The 23,586-nt window shown below is 47.7% G+C and overlaps 1 protein-coding gene across 9 annotated transcripts in view; it reads left to right on the plus strand.

Annotated features, from left to right (window-relative positions):
* Positions 1-20,307: 20,307 nt before the first annotated feature.
* Positions 20,308-23,586, plus strand: part of ZMYND8 (zinc finger MYND-type containing 8) — a 103,234-nt gene continuing 99,955 nt past the window's right edge. For 2 of the 9 annotated variants that reach the window (XM_073236503.1, XM_073236513.1), the window contains exons 1-2: positions 20,311-20,438; positions 21,093-21,326. In XM_073236503.1, the coding sequence (XP_073092604.1) occupies positions 21,313-21,326 (14 nt within the window). In that variant the 5' untranslated portion in view covers positions 20,311-20,438; positions 21,093-21,312. Of the gene's footprint in view, positions 20,439-21,092; positions 21,327-22,429; positions 22,497-23,586 lie in introns of those variants that run through there. The other 7 variants (XM_073236491.1, XM_073236508.1, XM_073236506.1 and 4 more) reach the window with 5 other exon arrangements.

Consider the following 23,586-nt stretch of genomic DNA (forward strand, 5'->3'; position numbering starts at 1 on the left):
AGTGAAAAAAGCAGATTAACTTGGAGAACTCCCATGCAGGTTGAGTGTAGTTAAAGAGACAAAGTAGTGGAATCTCATTCTAAGTCTTCTTAATTTAAAGTTAACACATAGATCTGCATCCTTTGCAAAGGAACCTGTGTGTTATGCAACATTTTATTTCTAAATGAGGCTTTTTTCTTAAATAGGCAATACATTTGCATAGCACCAAATCAAAAGTCAGAAGAGCAAATAGTGGTCTCCCTTCTTCCTCTGAAACCCACCACCCAGCTCTCACCCGCAGGAGCAACCTCACCTGCCAATTTCCTGTGCATCCCTCCAGGAACTATTCTGCCCGTTCTAGACTAATGTAAACTTTGTAGCTGAGTCTATCCACCAACCCACTCAAGCTTGTGGCCCTGAAGAAGGGAGAGATGGACACTTGTCCCCACTGCCCCCTGGGTCAGCCTGGGTCTCAGTGTTCCTCTCCCAGGGCAGCTCTTTTAGGGTGACCAATTGTCCCTGTTTGCCTAGGACCAAGGAATTCTTGGGATGTGGGATTTTCGGTTTTAAAAAATTGGGACAATCCTAGGCAAACCAGAAGGAATTGGTCACCCCAATCCACTCCTTAAGTAGGTGTGATTCGAGCTACTGAAGATGCTTATTTTGCAAATATTTACCTCTAAACAACTGCTTTGTCTAGAGCTCAATGAAAGTTATTTTAGCCCTTATGGAAGAGAGGGGGCTGGCCAGGTTGGACCGACTGAGAGAATGTGCTCCCAACTGCGGTGTCAGGAAGGGTTATCTAAGGCAATTTTAGAGTATATGGTTTATGTTTAATGTGCTGACATCAGAATCGACTTGCCCATCTTCTTTCTAAAGTTTAACTTCTAAAGAAACTTTCTAAGTTTTCTCTAGATTGCCCTAAGAGACATTGGCTTGTCCACTTTGACTCCTCAAAACAATCCCCGGAGAAACCTGTTGTTCAAGCAGAAGTATACGGACAGAGTCAGTAGTATCTCAGAAGGGGGAGGTCAGGGGAGGATACCTACAGGGATTTAGAGCCTTGACCTGGGTAGTTTTAAGACAGCTCTTGCAGTAGTTTTAAGACATTCTCTGGTTAGAATTGGCAGATTCTAGCATAGTAACTTTGGACTGGTGGGTACAGCAGAGCAAAAGTCTTGACATGAATCTTGACAAGCAACTTTTTCACCTTGATAGGTAAGCTATTTTAGCCGGGTCACAGTCTTATATTCCAGGAGCTAGTGTTTCCTGGAACAGAGAGCTCACTCCCAGACTCGTATAGCACAGGAGCAGGAAAGTAGGCTGGTTTCCATCCAGCCTGATAGGCAGCTCAGGGCCCGCAGTCCCTTCCACCTTCTTGCTCTGCCAGCACCAGGCTGTTGAGCTCATCCGTGCTGTCAGTGCCAGGCCGTCCCCCTGTCCTCATGCCAGCCTGGATACACCCAAGTTGGAAGGCACCTTGATGCCAGGGAGGGAGTCAAGGAAGTTCTCTCCTACCCTGCTCAGGAAAGAAACAGTTCTGCCAGGCAAATCACTTCCTTCCTGAGGCCAGTTGGCCACACCTTTGTCACATGAGCATACTTAGCTGCCATGTGTGGGACCAGTGTTAAGCCAGGGATGCCCGGCAAAAAGTGCAAAAAGTTCAGGGCACTTTAGAAGTGACAGGCTGGGACAGGGAGACTGACCTTCCACTAATGATCTCCCCAATAAATCTATTCTTACAAATGTGGTAAGCGCTGCTAAGAAGACAAAGGAAAGGAGGAAAGGGACATTAAAAGTGGGGAGGGGTTGCTAACCTAGTTGGGGGTGGCCAGAGAAGGCTTTTCCAGGACAATTATATTGAAGTTGAGTAGATGAGTCATCCATGACCAGGCTCAAAGGGAGGCGAAGTGGGACGACGTTCAGAGAAGAGGAGAGGAGAGAGCCAGAGGCCGTGAGAAGAAAGATGTATGCGCTCAGTTTTAGGAACTGAAAGTAAAACTGAAACTAACTCCACTGAGACACAGACTGGCAGAGGCCATCGGGGCTCACAGCGGCTGGCCTGAGGTTGAGAACCAGGGGCTCATGGCCAAGGTGGCCCATGGAACAGCCATGCAAACTTTTGCCTACTCCATGTTTTTAAAAACTGAATTGCAGTTAAAAAAATTTTTTTTCCATAAAAATCTGAATTTCCAGATTTTATTGAAAAAAAAATCATAAGATCTGGCCACCCTGGGCCCACATTTCTGAATAGCAACTAGCAGCAGTTGGAGCTAAGGAGGGCTGTAGATTTCGTTTTCACTTCTGAAGTGCAGCCCGGCTCCCTCCTTGGCCTTAACCTGCAGGGCCCCTTAGCATTTCAGTCCGGGCACTCTCAGGTCACACCTTGTGGGCTGCATTAGAATTTAGAAAGAGATCCAAAGAGCAATGAGAAGGAATGGAGGGGTTTTCAGGTAAGTAGAAACACCACCCCAGGGTCGTTCTGTCAAGGAGGTGGCTCTTGGACAGAGAGTTGAATTAAATGAGGATTAGGGTGCCAAGGAACACATGGGGAAGAGCATGCCACAGAGAGCCACTGATATGTGCAGAGGTCCTGAGGCCCGGAGGAAGGTCATGTGAAGAACACATGGAGGGGCATCCCTTGGGATGAGCCGGGGGAGGGTGGGAAGGAGAGGAGCTCAGAGAGCAGGCCCTGGGGGCACAGACTGTGTAGGGCCCAGGGTCACCGTTAGAGGGTTTTTGTTTCTTAATGGGTACAAACTCCATTCTTGAGGGGCTTTGTTACTGTCTGGTTCTCTTTACGGTGACAGGTTCAGTGGCTCCCCAATTACACTCCAAAAATCTAAGGATCTTAGCTGAAGGCAGCCAGCTTTCAACATTTTTTTGTAAATAACATATTGAGATGAAACTCAGTATAACATTAACCATTTTAAAGTGAACAATTCAGGGGCACACAGTCGGTTCACGATATTGTACCCCCACCACTTCTGTCTAGTTCTAAAACTTCCATTGCTCCGAAGTCAAGGCAAAGATTCTGACTTCACTGTGAGTTGGGTCACAGCAGAGGAAGGATGTGGTCTGACTGTCACCCTCTCAGAGGTCTGGAGGATGGACTGGGGCTTCTTGACCGGGCAGAAGCAGTCCCCCTGAGGAGACTGGGTCACCCAGGCAGGCAGAAGCTGGACTCGGCTTTGCTTTGAAGTGAAGGCCTTAGGATCTATGTGTGTGTGTGTGTGTGTGTGTGTGTGTGTGTGTGTGTGTGTGTGTGTGTGTGTGTGTGTACGTGTAAGAGGATGCAAGGCTTTTTATTTTAAATTGAAGTGCAGCTGACACACAATATTATATTAATTTCAGGTGTGCAACATAGTGATTTGACACTTATATATGTTACAAAATGCTCAAAATGCTCACCACAGTAAGTCTAGTTACCATCTGTCACCACACAAGGTTATTACAATATTATTTTCTGTATTTCCTTTGCTGTACTTCACGTCTATGTGACATGTTTATTTTATAACTGGAAGTTTGTACCTCTTAATCCCCCTCACCTATTTTGCCCATTCCCCCCACCCAGGCTTTTTGGAATAAAGTTGACATACAGTGTTATGTTGGTTTTAGATGTGCAACATAGTGCTTGATAATTATGTGCATTATTAAAGGCTCCTCACCACAGTAAGTGTAGTGTAGGCTTTTTTTCTTAAGTTGTGGTAAAATATACATACATGAATTAACCATTTGAATGATTGTAAGTATGTAATTCAGTGGCATTAAGTGCATTCATGCTGTTGTACAACCAGGTGGATAAAGTGAAGATTCCTGTGGCCAGGATTCTCACCTGGCCCTGGTAGCCTAGCTCACTACACACATGTGGGCTATACATCGTTATTGACTTTATATAAAGAGCTCTGCCCAGTGCTCTGGGCGACACGGTGGCACAGCTGCAAGGTTGCAGGAGAGCAGAGACGAGGCTGGAGTGGTGGCAGTGCTGAGGACAGAGACCGAGATGGGCTGAGAGGCCCAGAGGCAGAGACTGGCTTGCTGCCTGCAGACTCGCTCTGAGTGGACGGAATTCTAGTGACTGACCTGCCACTGTGGGAATAAAGTTGGGTATAACCCTTTCACATCAAGAATGTTCTACTGTCATTTCTTTGGTCACACTGAATCCATAGTGAACTTGCCTGGGGCTGAAACGTATTGGCAAGACAAACCATTACCATCCTTCTCCAGAACCTGTCCATCTTCCCAAAGGGAAGCTCCACACCTTTACACATTAACTCCCATTTGCCCCTTCCTCCAGGCCTTGGTAGAACCCTCTTCTCCTTTCTGTCTCTACGAATTTGCCCATCTCAGTACCTCCTGTAAGTGGATCATTCAGTACCTCTGTGTTTGTATGATCCTTCTGTGTCTACCTTAGTTCCCCTACTGTAATTTCTTGGAGGGTCATCCCTGAGGTAGCGTGCAGACTCTCAGGCACTGGAAGGGAATCGTTTGCACCTCCTGGATTCCCCTTGAGAGGCCCCTCCCTGGCAGTGGCGTCTGGTACTCTCTGAGTTTCTAAGTCTGACCTGTTCTCCCCAGCAAAAGTTTGACCCATTCCAGGAAATTCTCCTTGGGTACAGAGCACTGTATTCAAGTGGGCTTTGGCATCAGGAAGAATAGCTTTCATATCCTGTTTCTGCCATTTACTCGCTGGGTGGCACTGGATGAGCCTGTCAGAGCCTCAGTTTCCCTGTCTCTAGGCAGAGACCACGACTGCTCCAATTTTAGCAAATTGTTCTGACATTTACACGCAATGACACTGCTTTGACAGCACCTGGCATGGACGGAGAAAAGAGCAAATGTTACCTGTTACTATAAACTTGGATATCCAACCGCATGCAATATTGTGTCAAAAAACAATATTCTATCTGCTACTGGCTAGGTAGCAGATGGTGCGAACTGGCATTCTAATTGTTCTCTAGCTTTGTAATTTAATTCTCATATTGACATTTGATTTCATCTCTTTCCACTAGACTCTAGGTTGTTTGAGAAATAGCTCTTTGCATGTCCTAAAGGCTAAACACTGAGCTAATACAGTATGGGTCTGATAAATATCTATTCTGCTAATGAATGGTTAAGTCCTGTCCCTCCTCCCATCTTCCCAGCAGGCCAGCCGCAGCTCTGTCAGAGGAGCATCTGTTCCTTAGAATGCCAGTCCCCGCTGGAAACTTCCTTCCCATGTACCCAGCAATCTCAAGTCTCAGGGACTGTCACCCCAAGTCTGCACCCACCCCAACGCACACAAAACAAACTGCCTTTGGGCACCTTCTCTCACACACAGTCGAGAAGCATGCATGTCGGTAATGCGGCAGAAACACCAAATTTTAAATAGACCCACACCCTTGCATCTATTTACACTAAAGCTTAAATATTCCTGAGACCCACTGACCCAGCAGCAATTCCACTTCTAGGAATTTTTCCTATGGATAACCCTTGCCCAAGACATGTTTATTGTTGCATTGTTCGTAATAGCCAAAGACTGGAAACAACCCAAATGTCCATCAGGAGGAGATGGTGAAATAAATTACAAAAGGCCACACAGCGGATACAACTCCGTGACCATTTAAAAAGAATAATACAGGTCTGCGGATGTTGATAGGGAGGGATTCTCCGACATGGCCTGATGAGTGCAAAAAGCAGGGGGCAGAGTAGTGTGGGTGGCGAGGCGAGCCACTATTTGTGTCAAGAGAAAGAGGGGAAGTGTGCTTGTATATGCGCATGCGCGCGCTCCTTCTGCAGGCTGCTTAGCAGTACCTGCCTCCGTGGAGGGCGGGCGTGAGAGGGTCAAGGACGGGAGCGAGACTTCGTTTTTCCCTGGATACATTTCCCTATTTTAATTCTTTACCAAGTGCATGCACTTCCTATGCAAAACATTTTAAATCAATATAATATAAGCCTTCTATCTTTTTCAGGAAGCAGTAAGGTTTTGGGGTGCATACTATCAGGATGCACCCTTCTTGAAAGGTTGAGAATTCTCACTCTGTTCCCTGCAGAATGATGTCAGCAGAAGCGGAGAGACCTTGAGAGTTGATGTCAGTGGTGGTGTCTAAATGCTCAGCTGGCAACAATCGCTCCTGGCTGGCCCTTTAAGGCATTTGACAGTTTACAGGGCTGAGAGGCACTTTACTTTTCATGATCTCATCCATCCGGACACCGCTGGGGGTTATTAGGGCAGGCAGGAACTTGTCCAAGGTCACACGATCAGAATATGTCTGAGCCACCCTGCAGCCACACCCCTGTCTCTGCTCCTTTCACTTGCTTGCAGTGGCAATCTTTTGAGGTCATTGGAGACATTTCATCAACACAGATTTTGTCTGCGTGTCACTCCCTTGTGACCACCACCTTGCTATGTCCCGTGGTCCAGTCTCAGGCCTCACCCAACCTGACGGGTCAGGAGCACTTGACGAGGTGGTCCCCCCTTCCTCCTCCAAACGCTTTCTCCCCTAGGGTTCCAGGACACCCCTGTCCTGGTTCTGCTACCACCGCACTGGACACTTCTTGCATCTTAGTTGGTTCACTGTCATAGCCAAACTTTCTCGCTGTGGAGAGCACCGGAGAGGGACCCTTGGATCTGCCTCTTGTCCCTCGAACCCCTGGTTCTAGGGGACACATCCTGTGTTGTGTGGCTTTAAGTACCATGTGAGTGCTGATGCCTCCCCAGCCCAAACTCCCCCCTGCACTGGATCATCCAGGGCCTCCTGGACATCCCTCACCCCCAAGGAACCCCCCCACCTGCCCTCCTGTGTCCATCCCCACCTGAGCTGGCACCAGTTCTATCCTCCCAGCTGCTCGGGCCAAAGAAACCTTGAAGTCATCCATGCCTCTCCCCCCACACAAACCCTGTCAGCTGGACTTTCCAAGTAGTTCCGGACTCATCCCCTTCTCTCCACCCTGATCTGAGCCACCTTCACCTCAGGCCTGGAACGTTTCCACAGCCTCCCTGCCAGTCTCCCCAAATCATCCTTCGCCCCCTCAGTCAGTCTATTTTTAACCCCACAGGCAGAATTCTCCACTTAGAACATGCCAGGCTGTGTCCCTTCTCTGCTGAGAAGCTGCCAGTGGTTTCCCGTCTCATTTAGAGTAAAAACTGATCTCTCCAAAATGGCCTAAAAGGCCTTCCGGTTCCTCCCTTCCTTGGTGCCCTCTGACCTCATGCACCACTATTTCCTTCCATGGCGCAAAACCTCCCAGCACCCTGAGCTCCCTGCTATTCCTCCAACACCCCACCCTGGAGCAAGCAGGAAACCTCGGGTGGGGTGGCCTCTTCCCTCTGCCTTCAGGCTTCTCAGCCTCAGGCTATGGACCTTCGGGGTGGGTAATTATTTGTGATAAGGGGGTCCCATGCATTGCAGATGGCCAGCAGCATTCCTGCCCTGTCTCTGCTAGGTGTCAGTAGCATTTCCAGATCTCTGGAAATTGCCAAATGTCCTCCGGGGTGGGGGGGAAACTGCCCAAGTTGTGAGCCACTTCCCTCCCTGTCCACCCCAATTATCACTGCCGCCCACTCCACTCCCCAAACTCCCCATCTCCCTTCTGCTAAATTTTCTCCATAGCCTCATCACCATTTTTTGTTTATTATGTCTCATCTTCCTAGACTGTAAGCTTCAGAAGCCAAGCATTTTTGTCTGTTGCATTCACTGCTATACCCCCAGCACTTGCTGCAGGACCTGGCACATAGCAGGCGTTCAATAAAAATCCTTGAGGGAACAAATGAATGCCATGCCATGTAAAAATGAACAGGAGACCTTGGCCTTGAGAGAATTGCATTCCAGTGTGGGTGCCGGGAGGAAACAGATGAATAAATACATGCAATGGCAGGTGGTGATCAGGGCAAAGAATAAAATAAAGCAGACGTGTGGTTTTCCTGGGTCTGAACCGGGGAATTTAAAGCAACAGAGATTCATTGTCCCGTAGTTCTGGAGGGCAGGAGTCTGAAAGCAAGGTGTGGGCAGGGACGTGCTCTTTCTGAGACCTGAGGGGGACCCTTCCTTGCCGCTTCCTGGCTTCCAGTGGTTTGCATGCAATCCTTGGCGCTCCCCGGCTTTGGATGCCTCGTGTCGATCCTCCATCTCCACGAGGCCTTCTTCCTGTACGTCTCTTCACATTGTTTTCTCTCTTCCTGTACGTCTCTTCGCATTGTCTTCTCTCGGTGTCTGTGCCTCTGTCTCTGTGTCCAAATTTCCCCTTTATATAAGGAGGACACTACTTATATTGGATTAGGGCCCACCCTCTTTTTAATTAGATTACCTCTATAAATATCTTATTTCCAAAAGGCTGAGCTACTGAGGTTTAACATTATTTATTTTTTGCGTGGGGGCAGGGTGGGGGCACAGGAGCCCTTAACAGCAGGGTATGGGATTAAAGGGTGCCGCCTTAGGGAGGGGGTCAGGGAAGGCCTCTGAGTTGGAGATATTTGAATGAAGAGAGGGGTGAGTCCTTGTGGATATCTGGGGGAACAGCCTTCTAGGCAGAGGGAACAGCCATACAAGAGGTGTGATCAACGGTGTGAGGATTCAGTGCCTTCATATATGAAAAAAGCTAAGTGGCTTCCTGCCTGGCAATATAGCCGGCAGTTAATATGAGTCATTATTATTATTCTTCATCTTTTAAACAGGCTCTGACTGAGTGCCTACTGTGGGCCGGCAGCTTCTGGAGCTGAGGGTCCCGAAAGAACTAAGCCAGACAGCGTCCTGTCTTCATGGTGCTGTTGGCCTAACTGGGGGAGACCAAGAGGCCACCAAGTCAGCGAAGAACAGCATGTGGTGTGATTGCTGACAGCTGCAGGCTCGGGCTGGGATTTCCTCCAGTAAGGCAACCAAGGAAGGCCTCTCTGAGGAGGTGACCTTTGAGCTGAGGGACCTTTCCAGATGAGCAGGTTGTTAGGGGAAGTCTGTAGAGAAAGGTCCTTGGGTCACTGGCATTGGCCATGGGGAGGTGCCCCAAAAATGAGAACCTAATAAACCCGATAACCTTGGCAAATCACTTCTTACAAAGAGTTAATTACAAAGAATACGTGTCCTGATCAAGTTGCTCTCAAATCCCAAACTTCCTTTACTACCACCAAATAAAGAAAACATCAGTGAGCAGTAGAAAATAATTCTCTAAATCAGACCCCAGTGCTCATTTCCGACTCAGGTCCAGGTGGGAGCAATTAGGAACAGGTACTTTGGATGCCCCTGTTTACCTGTTGGGTGACTCTCAAAGAGTTAATCAGCATGTCCATCAGTGGCTCTATATTCTCAGAGGGTTCTCCTAGTTGGGTTCAACACATCTCCTCAAATACCCTAGAAAATCTTTTTCTCCTAGGAATTCATTTATCCCTTAATTGTTTCAGGGCTACTTGCCAGCAAATGGGAAGGTCTGGTAGATGTTTAAGGAATGCTGACTGCAGCTATGTTCAATCAAGTTCTTGGAAGTCCCTTCTTCCCAGCTAAAAAACAACCAATGTGACTGTTTTGACATTCCCATGGCCATGTTTTTTCCTTTCAAGGCTACATTTTGTTACTTGGCTTTTTTTTGGGCAGTGGGGGTGGGGGCGAGCCAGAAATCTGCCTTAAGTCTAATCCCCCCACACTATGTGATTGCGGCCATGGAGGAAGCACAGAGGTGTAGATCTGGGTTCAAAACCCCTACAGGATGTGCACATTCTTATCATGGCGTGAAAACGGGTGGATTTGTGTTCACTGATTTCACAAATATTTGGGGAGTGCCTACTAAGGGCCACTCTGAGGGGCCTCTAGGAGTCCATCAGGGAAACTAAGACATCCCTACCCCCCTGTAGCTTGCAATTTACTGCATATTCACATCTGACACAGAATCAAGAGCAGTTTTAGCAGGAGAGACCCAAAGACCAGGGACTTTGCCTCTTGGCTCTGCCACTGAATAGCAGTCCTCTGTCTTCCTCCTCTGTAAAATGGGTTCATCCACCCACATCCATGGTTCAGAGGGGTTTGTAGAGAGGCCCCTAGGAGATGGCATCCAGGAAACTGGAGAATTGAAAAGGGTCATACTGGGTGCTCTGTATGGCATCTGTATTGGCTGCTAAGAACTGGGCATTTTCTTGGAGTCTCACCCTACCCTAAGTGGCTGGTGTCGTCATCTCCCTTAACCCAAAGGCAGCAACCTTACCTTATCCAGGTAAGGTCTCCCTTACCCTGAGTCACTCTTCCAAGGATTACAGAATGGAAAAGTACCAAGAAAAGATACTGGCTGGTGAGAGTTTGATGGGGACAGAGAGTTAGGGGTACCCGAGTATTTAGACTAAGAAATTGTTCATAATTTACCTGAAATTCAAATCTAACTGCGCATGTTGTAGTTTTATTCGCTAAACCTGCCCAACCTACAGAGGTCCTGATGATAGGCTGGGGAGTCCTGGGTATAGGGGTGGGATAGTGGATTGGGGTGCTGGTGAGCCAGGGGACTGGGAAAAAGCAGTGAGAAGAGGCAGAAAGGGGAAGGCCCAGAACCCAGGTGCCCTCTGTGGCCCCCTGCCCCAGGGCAACCCACCACTTTTGCCCAGGAGCCTTCAGCTTCAGGCATTTTCTGCCTTCAGCTCCTCAGCTGCTCCAGTCGGAGCTGCTCCTTGCAAGCACCATGGGTGATTTGGCTGACCCAGCCCCTGCTCTGCAGCTCCTCTGGGTCTCTCTGCTTCATTTACATAGAAATCATTGTAGCTTCCTTTTGCGACCTGGCCAACCCCAGCAGGCTTCAGTTTTCCTGTATCCTCATTAAAAGTTGACTTTCCTAATTCTTTGAAAATGGGGATTTGGGCCTCCTTGCAGCTGATGAATTCAGCCATTGTTCAATGGTCACATTATTTTTGAGCACCTACAATGTACCAGGGAGATAAAGAATTGAAGAAAATAGACACTAAAAAGACCTCGATCAAAGAAATTTATACCTAGTTGTTACACATGTATTAAGTAATAAATTATGATTACCATAAGCATCATGTGGGCAACATAGAGCAGGGAAGTCTGATTTATTGGAATGGGGTTCTAGGAAGGGGTCCCTTGAAGAAATTACTTTTGTGTTGGGTTTTGAAGGATGAATAGGAGTTACCTAAGTGGTGCCAGACGCTGCTAAATAACCACTTTTACTATAGGACTAATTTAATCCTGATGACTCCCTGGAAAGTGTTGTTATCCACATTTTACAGCCCAGAGAGAATAAATTACTTGCACATCATCACACAGTGAATGAATGGCAGCCTTAGGATTTGAAGCCAGCTAGCCTGGCTTCAGGACCTTCTAAGCTGGCTTGGGGGTCTGGCTGGTGCTCAGAGACCTGAGCTGAAGTTGGAGAAGGGCATCCTGCAGGCCCCCAGAAGTCTCCCTTAAGAATTTGAGACTTTGGCCTGAGAACAATGGGAAACCTTTGAAGGGTTTTAGAGGTGGGGGGTGGGTAGGGGGGTTTGTCCTGGCCTAAATTGAAATTTCAAAAGATCCTTCTGGCTGCTGAGGGTGGGGGATGGGAGCAGACTGGGGCTTGGGGGCTGGTGGGAGGCTGTTCCCTTCCTTCCCAGATAACAGATAATGGTGGCTCCGGAGCAGGCCACCAGCTCTGCAGAATGGAGCTACGTGGCCGGAATCGACAGTGGAAGACGCTCAGAAGGTAAATCCCACAGGGCTCTGGAATGGGAGGTGGGAGAGGGAGAGGTCAGGGGTAATGTCCAGGTTTGAGGTTTGCAGAACTGTATGGGAAATACTAGGATGGAGTCTGGTGACCTGAGAGCACCTGGGAGTTGAAGTTTTGATCAAATCGCCCTCTATCTGGGGGTTCTTTTCATCTCTGGTGTGTCTTTTGTTGCTAAATTGGTTCCTGATTGTTTGAGTTTTTCCTGGCTATTTTGTTTCCCTTTCTCCATGGTATTAGTTTCTTGGAAATTAAGAAGCCAAGACGGATTACACTTAATTTTTCTTATGAATGTCTTGTTTTCAGATGGATGAATAACTTAATCGCTCTGTGCCTCAGTTTTCTCATCTGTAAAATGAGGGCAATAATAGGACCCGGCTCAGAGAGTTATTGGAAGGATTAAGTTAGTTAATGTATAAAATGTGATCAGAACAGTGCCTGGTGCGTGGTAAGCCTCAATTAAAGAAGGTAATGCTGTTAATGTTGTCATGACAATGGAGAGGGGGCTGGGGCAGGGGTGGCTGCAAAAGGAGGCTGAAGCCCATTACTTAGCAAGTACATACTAAGTATCTTTTTGTATCTGGTAATAATAAGCAGACTACTTAAAGAGCATGTACTTATGCTCAAGGTATTAGAGGCACTCAAACGAACAAACATTGAGGGACCCCCTGGTGCTGGACCTACCGCTCTAGACTCTGGGGGTTACAACAGTATGTATGAAAACAACAAGTTTCCTGCCTTAAAAATCAAATACAACACCTGATTTTACTTTGGAGTAAGTGCTGGGAAGAAAATGAAACTGCTTTCAAGACATGATGTCATTCCAGGGGGCCTCCTAGAGGAGGTGGCATTTGGTCCTGGAGCAGAAGGAGTTAAGTGCAAAGTCCATGGGGGTGAGATCTAGTTTGACAGGGGATGACTGGAATGCTTCCATGGACCCAAAGCAGGTCAAGGTGACTGGAGTACATTAAACAGTTGAAGGGGAGAATTATTTGATCTATAGTTTTACTTAGTGCCATAGATGAAATTACTGGTATTCAACTTTTTAAATCCATATGTGCATTGTACCTTCATATGGCTCAACCTAACAAATTGTGTGAAAAGGTGAAAATCTAGATTAGCCATGGCTGATCTACTGGAGATCTTGTATAGAATCTACTTTAGGTAAGAAGAAAATGCCATCACTGGACAATTATTTGTTGAACAACTACTATGCCCCAGGTCCGTGGTAGCCTGGGGGACAACTAAGTCCCTGCCTTTGTACACAGACAAAAATTAAGTAACGAAGAAATAAGGTGAGTGTATGTCGTGCTTAGGAAAAAAATAGCAGGGTGATGTCCCAGAAAATGTATGGGAATTGGCGTCATGGGTGGTCAGGAAAGTACTCTCAGAAGTGACATTGTGGTAGTGATACCAGGGTTCTTGTTCACGAAGCTGAGAATGAGCTTCACAAACACTCAAGGTAGGAGAGCAAGGTACAGGCTTTTATTTAGAGATAAAGTGAAAGGACAGAGCTCCTGGCATGACAAGAGAGTCAGGGGTGGTGCATTATCTAGGGGTTTTATAGGCAGATGAGGATTTTTCCGGAACATGAAAAAAAGCTTAGGGGTGTGGACTTATTAAGTGGTCCCAGGATATTTACAATTAACTTGATACAAGTAACCTCCTGCTCTGTTGATTTCTCCCTGAGATACCAGCATCTTGGTCTAGGGGTATATGAAACAAGGCCACCTGCTCAGCCCTCAAGGTGGGCTGAGGCATTGTTTCCTAAAGAGTAAGTTAAGTGCAATCTTATCTGTTAAGGTGGAATCTATCTAGCCTTTTACCCTTTTACTGTGTTCTGGCTGGGCCTGCAGCTAAATTAGTTTGCCCAGTTTGCAAAATCACTTCATCAGATCTGAAGGAGGAAAGACAGCACATAGGCCTGGGCCTTTTAACATGTTAAAGTGAATCTTACACATGATTATAAGTGATTAGCATAAAATAAACATGTGCTACTCTTCTTTATCTGGGATACACCAACTGATCTCGCTGAAGAGTGACTCTAGAGCTGACTGTTTAACACAGAGTTTTAGTAGGGGGTTTCCTTGCATGCAGTTACATTGCTCTGACTGCAAATATCCTGCCTTGCTTCCCCCCACCCCCCAGGCCCTCACCCTGCTCTGACTACACCCCCGGTCCCTGTCTCAGTAGGACCTGAGTCATGATGTGAATGTAGGTATTCCAGGGGGAGACTGTGGGTGCAGAGGACCTAAGGTGAGACAGCCTGGAGAGGCTGAGGAGGAGCAGAGGAAGGAGGCCTGTGCTTCCAGAACACCTGGAGGGCGGGGGGGGGGGGGGGGGGGGGGTCATTTGAGATGGGATCAGGGAGTAAGCAACAAATGACAGGGCTCTGCAGGCCTTGCTCAGAGACAGGATTTTCATCTGAATTGGGGGGTGGTTGCAAAGGTTTTCTGTAAAGGACAGATAGCAAATATTTTAGGCTTTGAGGGCCACATGTGGGCTCTGTTGCAACTACTCTACCCTGTCATTATAGCACAAAAGCAGACAGAGACAACAGTTAAGTGAATGTCTGTGGCTGTGTTCCAATAAAACTTTACTTCAGGGCACTGAAATTTGAATTTCATGTAATTCAGGCATGTTACAAATTACTTGTATTTTTAATTTTTACCAACCATTTTGACATGTAAAAAGCCATTTTTAACTAGAAGGCCAGACAAAAATTGGTGGTGGGCTGGATTTGGCTGCCAAGCTGCAGTTTGTAGACTAGTGTGCTAGGCATGGGAAGCCATCAGAGGGTTTTGAGCAGGGGAATGAAGGGATGTGATTTAAGATGGGAAGATATGACTACATGGCATGATGCCAGAAAGTGGATGTAGCCCTGTGGAATTGAACAATTGTTTAGTCATTCAACAAACACTGAGTTCCCATAGCAGTCATAGTACTGCTAGAGGGGACCTATAGTCTGTAATGCACAGTTTGGTGCTCTTGGAGTTTATGACATAGCAGGAGAGATTCGAGAGGAAGATAAAGATATCTATAAACCTCAAGGTTAAAACAGAGATATAAAAAAGCAAAAGTTGCATTGAAAATGAGCAAGGTGACAGACACAGGTGGTTGGTGTTGAGTGAGCTGGAGGAAACTGGTAGAAGTTAAGGGGATGGCATGTGGAGGAATTGGAATTTTATCCTAAGTGAGATGAGAAGGCTGTGGAAGGTTTTTTTTTTTTAACTGACAGAAAATACATATATTGTAAAATTTACTATTTTAACCAGAACATACATCCACTGGCATTAAGTGCATTCAAAATATTGTATAATCACCCCTATCTAGATCCAGAACTTTCTCATCACCCTAAAAGGAAAATCCCTGTACCCATTAAGCAGTTACTTATCATTCCCTCTCCCCAGTCCCCGGCAACCATCGGTCCTAATTTCTGTGTCTATGGGTTTGCCTTTTCTGGATATTTCATAGAAATGGAATCACACAAAAAATGTGCTTTTTGTGTCTGGCTTCTTAGCATAAGTTTTCTTTCTTTCTTTTTTTTTATTAAATATTTTATTAAGGTATGATTGACATACACTCTTATGAAGGTTTCACATGAAAAAAAAATGTGGTTACTATATTTCCCCATATTATCAAGTCCCCACCCATACCCCAATGCAGTCACTGTCCATCAGTGCAGCAAGTTACCAGAGATCCACTATGTCCCTTCTCTGTGATACACTGCTCTCCCCGTGATCCCCCACACCATGTTCTTAGCACAAGTTTTCAAGGTGCATCCACATCGTGGCTTGCACCAGTACTTCACTCCTTTTTATGGCTGAATCATAGTCAATTGTGTAGATAGACCACGTTCATTTATTCACGCACCCATGGATGGACAATTGTGTTGTTTCGCCTTTTGGCTGTTTTGAATAGTGTTGCTCTTAGAAAGTTTTGAGCAGGCTGGTGACACCTGTTACAGAGTCCCTCTGGCTGTGTGTGGGGAAGAGCCCAGAGAGGGCAGGAAGGGAGGTGGGAGACCAGTTGGAACAGGATTCTTAGCCTTGACTGCACAGTGTGATTCCCTCCGAGGTAAGACTAAGCAATGCAGCAGGACTGGAGCAGAATTCCCAGGCCCAGGTGATTCTAAAGTGGAGGAGAAGAGAGGATTGGGAGCCACTGGGGAGAAGGCGGTAACCTACGTGCTATGGGTGAGCAGGGGCTGTGGGCACCCATTGAAGGGACTAGGTGACAGGCAGAAGAACACACTGGAAGCGGGAGGGCAGAGCGCCCAGGCTTGCTGGTGGTTCGGATGAGGGCCGTGAGTGAGAGTGGGGAGTCAGGGACTGTGGTGGGAAGTAACCAGCTGAAGGACAATTCTGTTGCCCGAGATGGGGGCGCCCTGCGGAGGAGCTGGTGTGAGGGAGTTGAGTTTGCCTTGCTCACTGAGAGAGAGGTTCCAGTAACCCCCACACTGAGTAGTCACAGGCAGGGGTGATGTTCTCTGGTGGTGTAGAAGTTCAGGAGCCAGGAAACCCCCCAGCTGAGAAATCAGGAGGGACACCCTGGCCATGAGGTGGCAGCTGGGATTGGAAGGGATACAGGGAGGACAAGCCATGGTGGCTCCTCCTGGGACATAGTCCTCAGCTTTTCTGATAGAGGGAGATGGGGCCGTCCAGCATGGAGTCAGATAAAGGGGTCCTGAGCGGAGGAGGAGCAGGCTGCCCGTGGGTGTGTGCATGCATGTGGGTGAGTTTCTCCCTATTCTAGTCACCTCCTCCCCACCCCCAAGTGTTTCCAAGGGCGTTGAAGGGGGCTCAGGTAGGAGACTGCAAACACCCCCCAGGTGGGGGGTGATGTTCCCCGAGGCCTCGTGTATATCGGGCATAGTGTTGGTCTCTGGGGTCAATGGGGAAGATCCAGCCAAGGTCTGTTGAAGCTTTCTGTCCAGTGCAGGGTTTCTCCACCCAAAAGTGACGTTTGGGGCTGGCTAATTCTCCCTTGCGGGGAGCTCTCCTGTGCACTGCAGGGTGCTTTGCAGCATCTCTGGTCTCTAACCTCTAGATAGAAAGAGTACCCCCTTCCTGCAGATGTGACAAACCAAAATGTCTCCAGACATTGCCACCAGTCTGGTGGGAGGGAGAAACAAACTGATACGGCAAATAAATATGTGCTCTTCCTTTCATAAGTGAGCATTGCTAGGAAGTAACGAAGGTAAGGGGGGGAAGCCCTGAATCTTCTTCCTTTCGATGCTCATTTTGTCCCTGCCTCCCTTACGTCTCTCCCTACCCACGCTGCAGCCATCTGTCTGACGGTCATGTACCATCCTGCCCCCTCCTTTCCACCTGCCCTTCCCTCCTCCATTTGCCTAATCCTGCCAATCCCTCCTAGAAAGAAGGAGGGAAAAAAAGGCCTTCCAGGGCATACCTCTTCCTAATGCCTCTTTGTGGCTGTAATATGACCCAGGCAGCTCCGTGCTCTGAAGGTGAGCCCTTCTGTCGCCATACCCAAAGTTGGCCTCGGTTCCAGTTGGCCAAAAAGGAACAAAACAAAACAAAGTAAGATATTTAAAACACTTCCCTGCCTCAATCCCATCCGTTTCACATAACGGACAGAAAGGCCTGCTGCTAGCTTGAGGCAGATAACTCCAAGTGTGCTTATTTTCATAGTCAGCTGAACGGGCTATCTGGGGATGCAGCTTGCCGAGGCTGCTCCTCCCGCTGCTTGCCTGGCTGCAGGCCAGCGGGAGCCGAGAGCCATTTCAGTGAGGCCAGTCCCCAGCTAGTCAGGTGCCTGAGGAAGGGGTCAGCCCTTCCTCCCCTTTGAGGCCAGCTTTGTCACTGAGACACGGCCTGGCTTCCCTAAGCCTGATCCTGTCCGCCAATTCTCTCTGTCCTCTGGGAATATTAAGAGAAGACATGTTTTAATCTATTTTTATTAGCTCACTGTTTATTAATATCACCATGGAACCTGCTTGTTTAGGCCTGTGCTGGCTTTTCTCTCCAGTGCCACAGTGGTTAGATTTTTTTCTTCCTTTTTATTTAAGCCAAGATTTCCCTACTGTGGACACTCTGGATTGCATAATTCCTTATTGTGGGGCTGTCCTGTGCACTGTGGGGTGTTTAGCAGCATCCCTGGTCTGCACCCACTAGATGCCTAGGGCAGCCTCCCCAGTTAGGACAACCAAAGGTGTCTCCAGACATTGAAAATGTCCTCTGGGGGCAAAGTTGCCCTAGGTTGAGAACCGCTGATCTTCAGGAATACAAAAGCCCAACTTTAGAGATGGCAAAGTTCCCCTTGACATCTTGCTGGAGGTTTGTAGGGAGAGAGGAGCTTTCTCGGCCATCAAATAAATCTGTTCTAAGGGTCTCCCAGCTCCATCATTCAGTACTTCAAACATTCTCAAAGAAGTTAACCTTCTAAAAGAAAACACAGATCATGTGGTTGCTTTTGGTAGATTTTAGCCTTGTATCTACTCTGATTGGTTTGGCTTTTCTGTTGTTTCTTTCTTTAGAGGCAGGTGAAGGTAAAGGGTTTAGGGATATGGAGTCATAACTAGGTTGGAAGTCTGGTGTCTGGCACTAGTGAGCTGTGGGGCCTTGGGCAGCTCACTTGACCTCTCTGGGCTCGGTTCCAGGTCACTAACAATCTTCCCTATCTCATGGAGTCAGTCTGTGCAAAAGTGCTGATTTAGCACAGTGCCTGGCCCACAGCAAGCAGGCAGTAGCTGCCTGGACCCACCCTGCAGAGGGATTTGAAAAGGGCTAGGGAATGATTTCTAGATCGAGGCCACCGACATTTGGTGTCTTTATTTCCTACTTATCGGCCACATTCCACCAAAGCCCAGGATTGGCCCTTAGTAGGCCTGCCCCAGGCTCCCTTTCCAATCTGTGTCTCTCTCAGGATTCCATATGCCACCATACCTTTGTCTCTGTCCCCAGCCGAATTGCCACCCCACCAGATAACCTCAGACCTACCCGAATGCCAATAGCATTCCTCAAGCAGAGCAGAGCTGCCAGAATAAGCCAGCAGCTTCCTGCTCTTTGCCCCAGAAAACATTTCAAGTGATCAAGTGATCAGAGAGGCGGGGGGGAGGGGGAGGATGCTGCAGCTGCTTATGCAACAAACTTTAATCCCGGGTTAAAATCCACTGTGCACACCGGCGACATACTTCGTTTCCTCCTCGGGGTCGTGAAGTTAGTCGCACATGAGATCCACCACTGACCCAGTCGTGTTTGTCCTTCCAAACACGACAGCCACAGAGACAAACAGTATTCCCCGCGGGATGCTGGTGGAGGGCTGCAGCCCGCAGAGCTGGGAGAGAGAGCGCATAGTGTGATTAGCTCTGGCCTCCGCCTCTTGACCTGCGTTAGGTTTCCCTGTACAGGGTCCTACCCCCAGGAAGCGGAAGCCCCTCCTTCCTGGTGAGGCCTAGGCCTGTTGTCCTGAGTGCTGGATCTCTCTGTCAGACCAGGTGCTAGTGGGGGTGTCCCTCCTGCATCTTGGCCTCTTCAGCCTCCTGTACAATGAGGACAGCAACAAAAGACCTCCCTTTTCTTAAAGCCTGGGCCCTGCCCCTGCAGTAGAGTCTGTTTGGATTCCTGGCTTATTCCTGTTTTGATGTAAGCTTCCCAGCCAGGAAGAATTTTATGTAGATGCAGTGGGCATCTGTTGTCCGTGGGGGTGGGTGTGCGGGGGCTGGCAGAGCAGGCCATCAGCTCTACGTTTTCTTTGTGGGAACCCTGTGGGACAAGAAAACCCACAAGCCCTAATTTTAGGAGGAGTGGAGTGCCTTTATTGGGCCATAGTTTTAGCTCCTGGCATATGGCTGCCTCACCTCTTGAAGCTTTATCCAGCCTCTAAAGAATGGTGTTTGTTCAGCCTCTGTTGTTCCAGCTTGCTGTTTAAAAAAAAATCTTGTTAATGAAGCACCTTGTCTTGAAAACAAAAAGAAGCAAGCAAGCAAGCATGGACATTTTAGGATGCATTTGGATTTGCCTTTTCTTTCTCAGGACATAGACTAACTACAAAAGCATCTTCAGGGAGGAAGTAGCAAAGACCTCCTAATACTAGTGAAGTGGATGGAATTATAAGCAGCTTTGAAAAACGAGTTAATATTTTACTGGGGAGCAGTGCCAGAGATGGGTGTGTGTGGGGGGCTGCCAAGTGTAGGGCTGTGTGTAAAATAACTCTTCCATCTGCCTTAGGGGACGAAAAGAAGCAGTTCTCTGTGGAAATAAATGTAAGCAAGAATCCTTATAAAGCTCATGGGATTTGTCTGCCCACCGAGGGCCCAGTTCCCCAAGAACATGCATACAGGGATGATTGTAGTAGGAAGGGCTAAGTAGTGGATGTAGGCCTAATAATGGGGGTTCTTGTTCCCTCGCTGAGTTTGACATCTTTCTTTCTCCCTCTGGATTTAAATGGCTTCTCAGACGGAGAGGCACTGCCTGTGCCCTGGATTCAGAAGGTACACGCCTCCTTGGGAAGCAAAGGGGAGAGACAGCGGCTCCCTCTCTCTCTCTCTCTCTCCCTGCATCTGCCGGCAGAGCTGCAGCTGGTATTTTTCCACAGGCCTTTTCTGCGATCTCAGGGCCTAGTTTTTCCCAGGCAGGCCCAGAGTCCTAGAGAGGGTTAATAGGCAGGAAGCTGAAGGCATTGCAGACTAATACGGAAGTCAGATTTTTGTTTAACTGACAGGTTTAGCAGGCCTCAGTGGTGGGGGAGGGTACCTGGAGGGGAAGGGAAGTTTGTAGATCTAGGCATGTGGCCTGCTAGGAGCGCATTTGGCTTTTCTTAGGGTAAGGACGGACTGGGGCCCCACCTTGGCACCCTGGCAGGGAGGCAGGAACCCATTTTAGTTTTCTTTTGAGTACTGGCAGAGGGGGGCTAGATATTAGGCTGGGCAAATGGCTGTCTGGCCTGCTGTTCCAGGAGGCATTTTGACAATGACTATGCAAACTTGACCATTCTGTTCCCCTCCTCCACTCAGCAGCCCAAATCCTCTTTCCTCTGAGAAGCCACGGCTGCCCTTTAGCGACTTCTTGGGGCTTGCCTGTGCTGTCTCTTTCCTCAGCTCCTCAGAGGCCTGCCTCAAGCCCCTTTCTCTGGCCCCTTGGCTGTTTTCCTGGGACTCCCCATTTCTCAGTTTCTCTTCCCAACCCTTCCCGGAGAACCATTCAGCTGGACTGTTCTAGCAAAGGGCCAGCTTGCCGCCTAGCAAAGAGCCGTTTCTGTGGGGGCAGGTGAGGGTGAGCCTCTCAGCTCGCCCCAAAAACTCTCTTCCCAGTGGCATCCGGGCCTCAGGCTGTGTTGGAGCAGGTCAGGCTGGCTGCACTGGCTCGCCTGTGCTGGGAAATCTAGCCAGGGTGTGGGAGAAGTGCGTCTGGGGGCCCCTTTCCCAAGTTTTTCTTGCTGCAAAAGGCCTAGCTTAGCCTGTCTTTTTCTATGCACAGGATGGCTCTTGCTCACCAGAGCCTCACAAAGATAATCGCTCAGGAAGTGTTTCAGCCAATCCCGGGCGGCCTTACACTCCGATTTGCCGGCGCAGCCAATCGGGGATGAGCTTTTATTAGGCGGCCAGATCATCAAGCCGAAGTGCCAAACCCTTTTTCTGTGAGAACTAGGAGCCTGTCCTCCATGTTTTATAAGTATTGACATTACACAGTGTTAACAATGCATCCACAGAGGTAAGCTCGACTTTTTAACCATCTTTTCTCCCCCTCCCTCTGAGACATCCGAATTGTGGGCGAGCAGTGTGATTTCTCTGTGGCTGGCCGTGCCACACTCACCCCACAGCACTTAGGTTAACTTGAAACTGTTTAGAGAGAATTTTTTTGCTTTCTTGGGTCACATGGCTAAGTAGCCATTAGCCATAGCTTGATTTTGCAAACTGGCAAGGGCCTGGCACACCTTTTCTTCCACCAGGACATGGTATTTCTGGAATAGTTTGAAGCTAGATCCTGGTATGCCAAAAAAGAAGCTTTTTTTTTTTTTTCCTCTCTTCTTTCTCTCTCTCTCTCTCAGCAGTTTCCCCCCCTGCACTATTGTCTTCTCTTGTGTCACATGCTTGCTGGGGGAAGAAAATGGAAGGTAAGGAAGCAGGCTCCTTTCCAAGGAGAGCTCATGGCAGACAGCAAAGCAGGCAAGTTTACCTCTCCAAAGAGGTTCTGGGAAGGCTGGACTAAGTTCTGACAAGAGAGGACGTGTGTTTTAAAAAGAACCAAGCCCTCAGCAGAGCAGTGCTAAGGAGGGATCCTAGCTCCTGGGGCCTAGGTGGGTGGTGGTGTCTCTACATAGTCTTTTCTCTCCCTACAGGGTTTCTTCACTTGCAACTACATTGTTCAGCCTTTTTTCCTGACTTCTGTTGATACAGTGTTCTTCTGCAAGCAGCCTACAGCCAGCAAATGTTTCTGAAAGTGTTTTCTAGGCTTTGGAGGAAGTTTTTGGAGTAGGGATGGGGATTTGGGGGAGGGGGGTGCAGTGGGGGGAGAGACGCTGGCCAACATCCTGCAATAAATCTGTGAGGACTCTTTGAATCCCTTAGCTTTCTACTCTTGCATGGTTTTCAATGAACTAATGTACCTTTTATCCTGGTTTTCATTCTCCTTTCCCTTTTTTACATTGTATCATCCTCTGTCCTGTGTGATAGAGTGCAGAGGAAATAAAATCATGTCTGTGGCTCATGACAGCATTCCATATTCAGTTGTTATGTTGTGTTGTTGTGTGTGTGTGTGTGTTTTTAATAATCCCATGTAACTGTTTAAAAAAATTTCCTTTTTGATCAAGTCCCAAATCTGCCAGCCTGTTCTCTCTTCTTAACTGTGGAAAAATGAGACGGTTGCTTGAGCATTTGTTGGGTAAGTAAAGCAATCCATTTCCTCTGTGACCATGTATAAAGACTTTGGTGAACATTTTGGGGTCTGTTTGTAACACGGGGTCGTGGCTGCAGCAGTTGTGGGAGGGGGTGCTTTCATTAGCAGGAACCATATAAGGGCTTTTTAATAGTATTTTGATTTTAGGTGGCTGTTTGAATCCACTGTTTTTCCTGATAACCTGCAGCTAGGATTGAAGATTGCACTTCCTGTTTACCCTGGGACAGGGGAGAAATGTTCAGTTCATTGTGGCTTGACTGGGGACCTTGAATTGGGTTTGTTTGGATATTAGAACTCTGGGTAGGTGATCTGCTTGTGAAATACAACGAAAGTGCTGCTTCTTAACAGTCACAGTCTTAAACACTGGTGAGGCAGAAGCCTGGTGGTGGAGGTGGTATGTGAGGATGGGGGTGTCAGTACTTATGTTTTAGTACACTTACATGTTAGTGCAAAATCCCACCCACCACCAAACTTGGTTTGATTCAGGACTCACTGCACCAGAGATCCGGCCTTTTTCCAAGCCTGAGCCACACATCTGTATGCACGCTTGCTTTACTTATGATTTACTTCTCACATTTTATGTTTCCCCTGATTTCTTAATGCTGTAGGCTAGAACTTAAGAGGGAAAAAAGTAGACTCATGGTTAGCATTAGCTTCATAATTTACCTAGAAGTTCATTACATGCATTTCTAGCCTGGAGACCCAGTCAGCATGACTGTAAATGCTGGAAATATATTCAGTTGCTGTGTTAGGTAAACTTTCTGAAATCAATAATCTTTTTTTTTCTTTTAAATTAGTGTCCACCTGCCCACCTTTCAGCACCAGTTGGCAAAAGGCTCATTTAATACTAAGAAATGTACTAAACTCTTAAGAAAAAGACGTCTAATGCCAGCGTCTTAGAGTAAAAGTATAGTCAGTTAATGAGGTTGTATACTTAAAATTGAACAGTGCCACTATCCCATACAAGTAAGTTCAGACACTTAGCTGTTTTCTTTGTTCTTATCCCTTGACTGTAAATGGAAATTACATATTGAGGTTCTTGTGGCCTCCCTAGAAGCAATATCTAATCACAAGA

Source organism: Manis javanica, chromosome 5 (assembly GCF_040802235.1).
Source record: "Manis javanica isolate MJ-LG chromosome 5, MJ_LKY, whole genome shotgun sequence".
Lineage (NCBI taxonomy): Eukaryota > Metazoa > Chordata > Mammalia > Pholidota > Manidae > Manis > Manis javanica.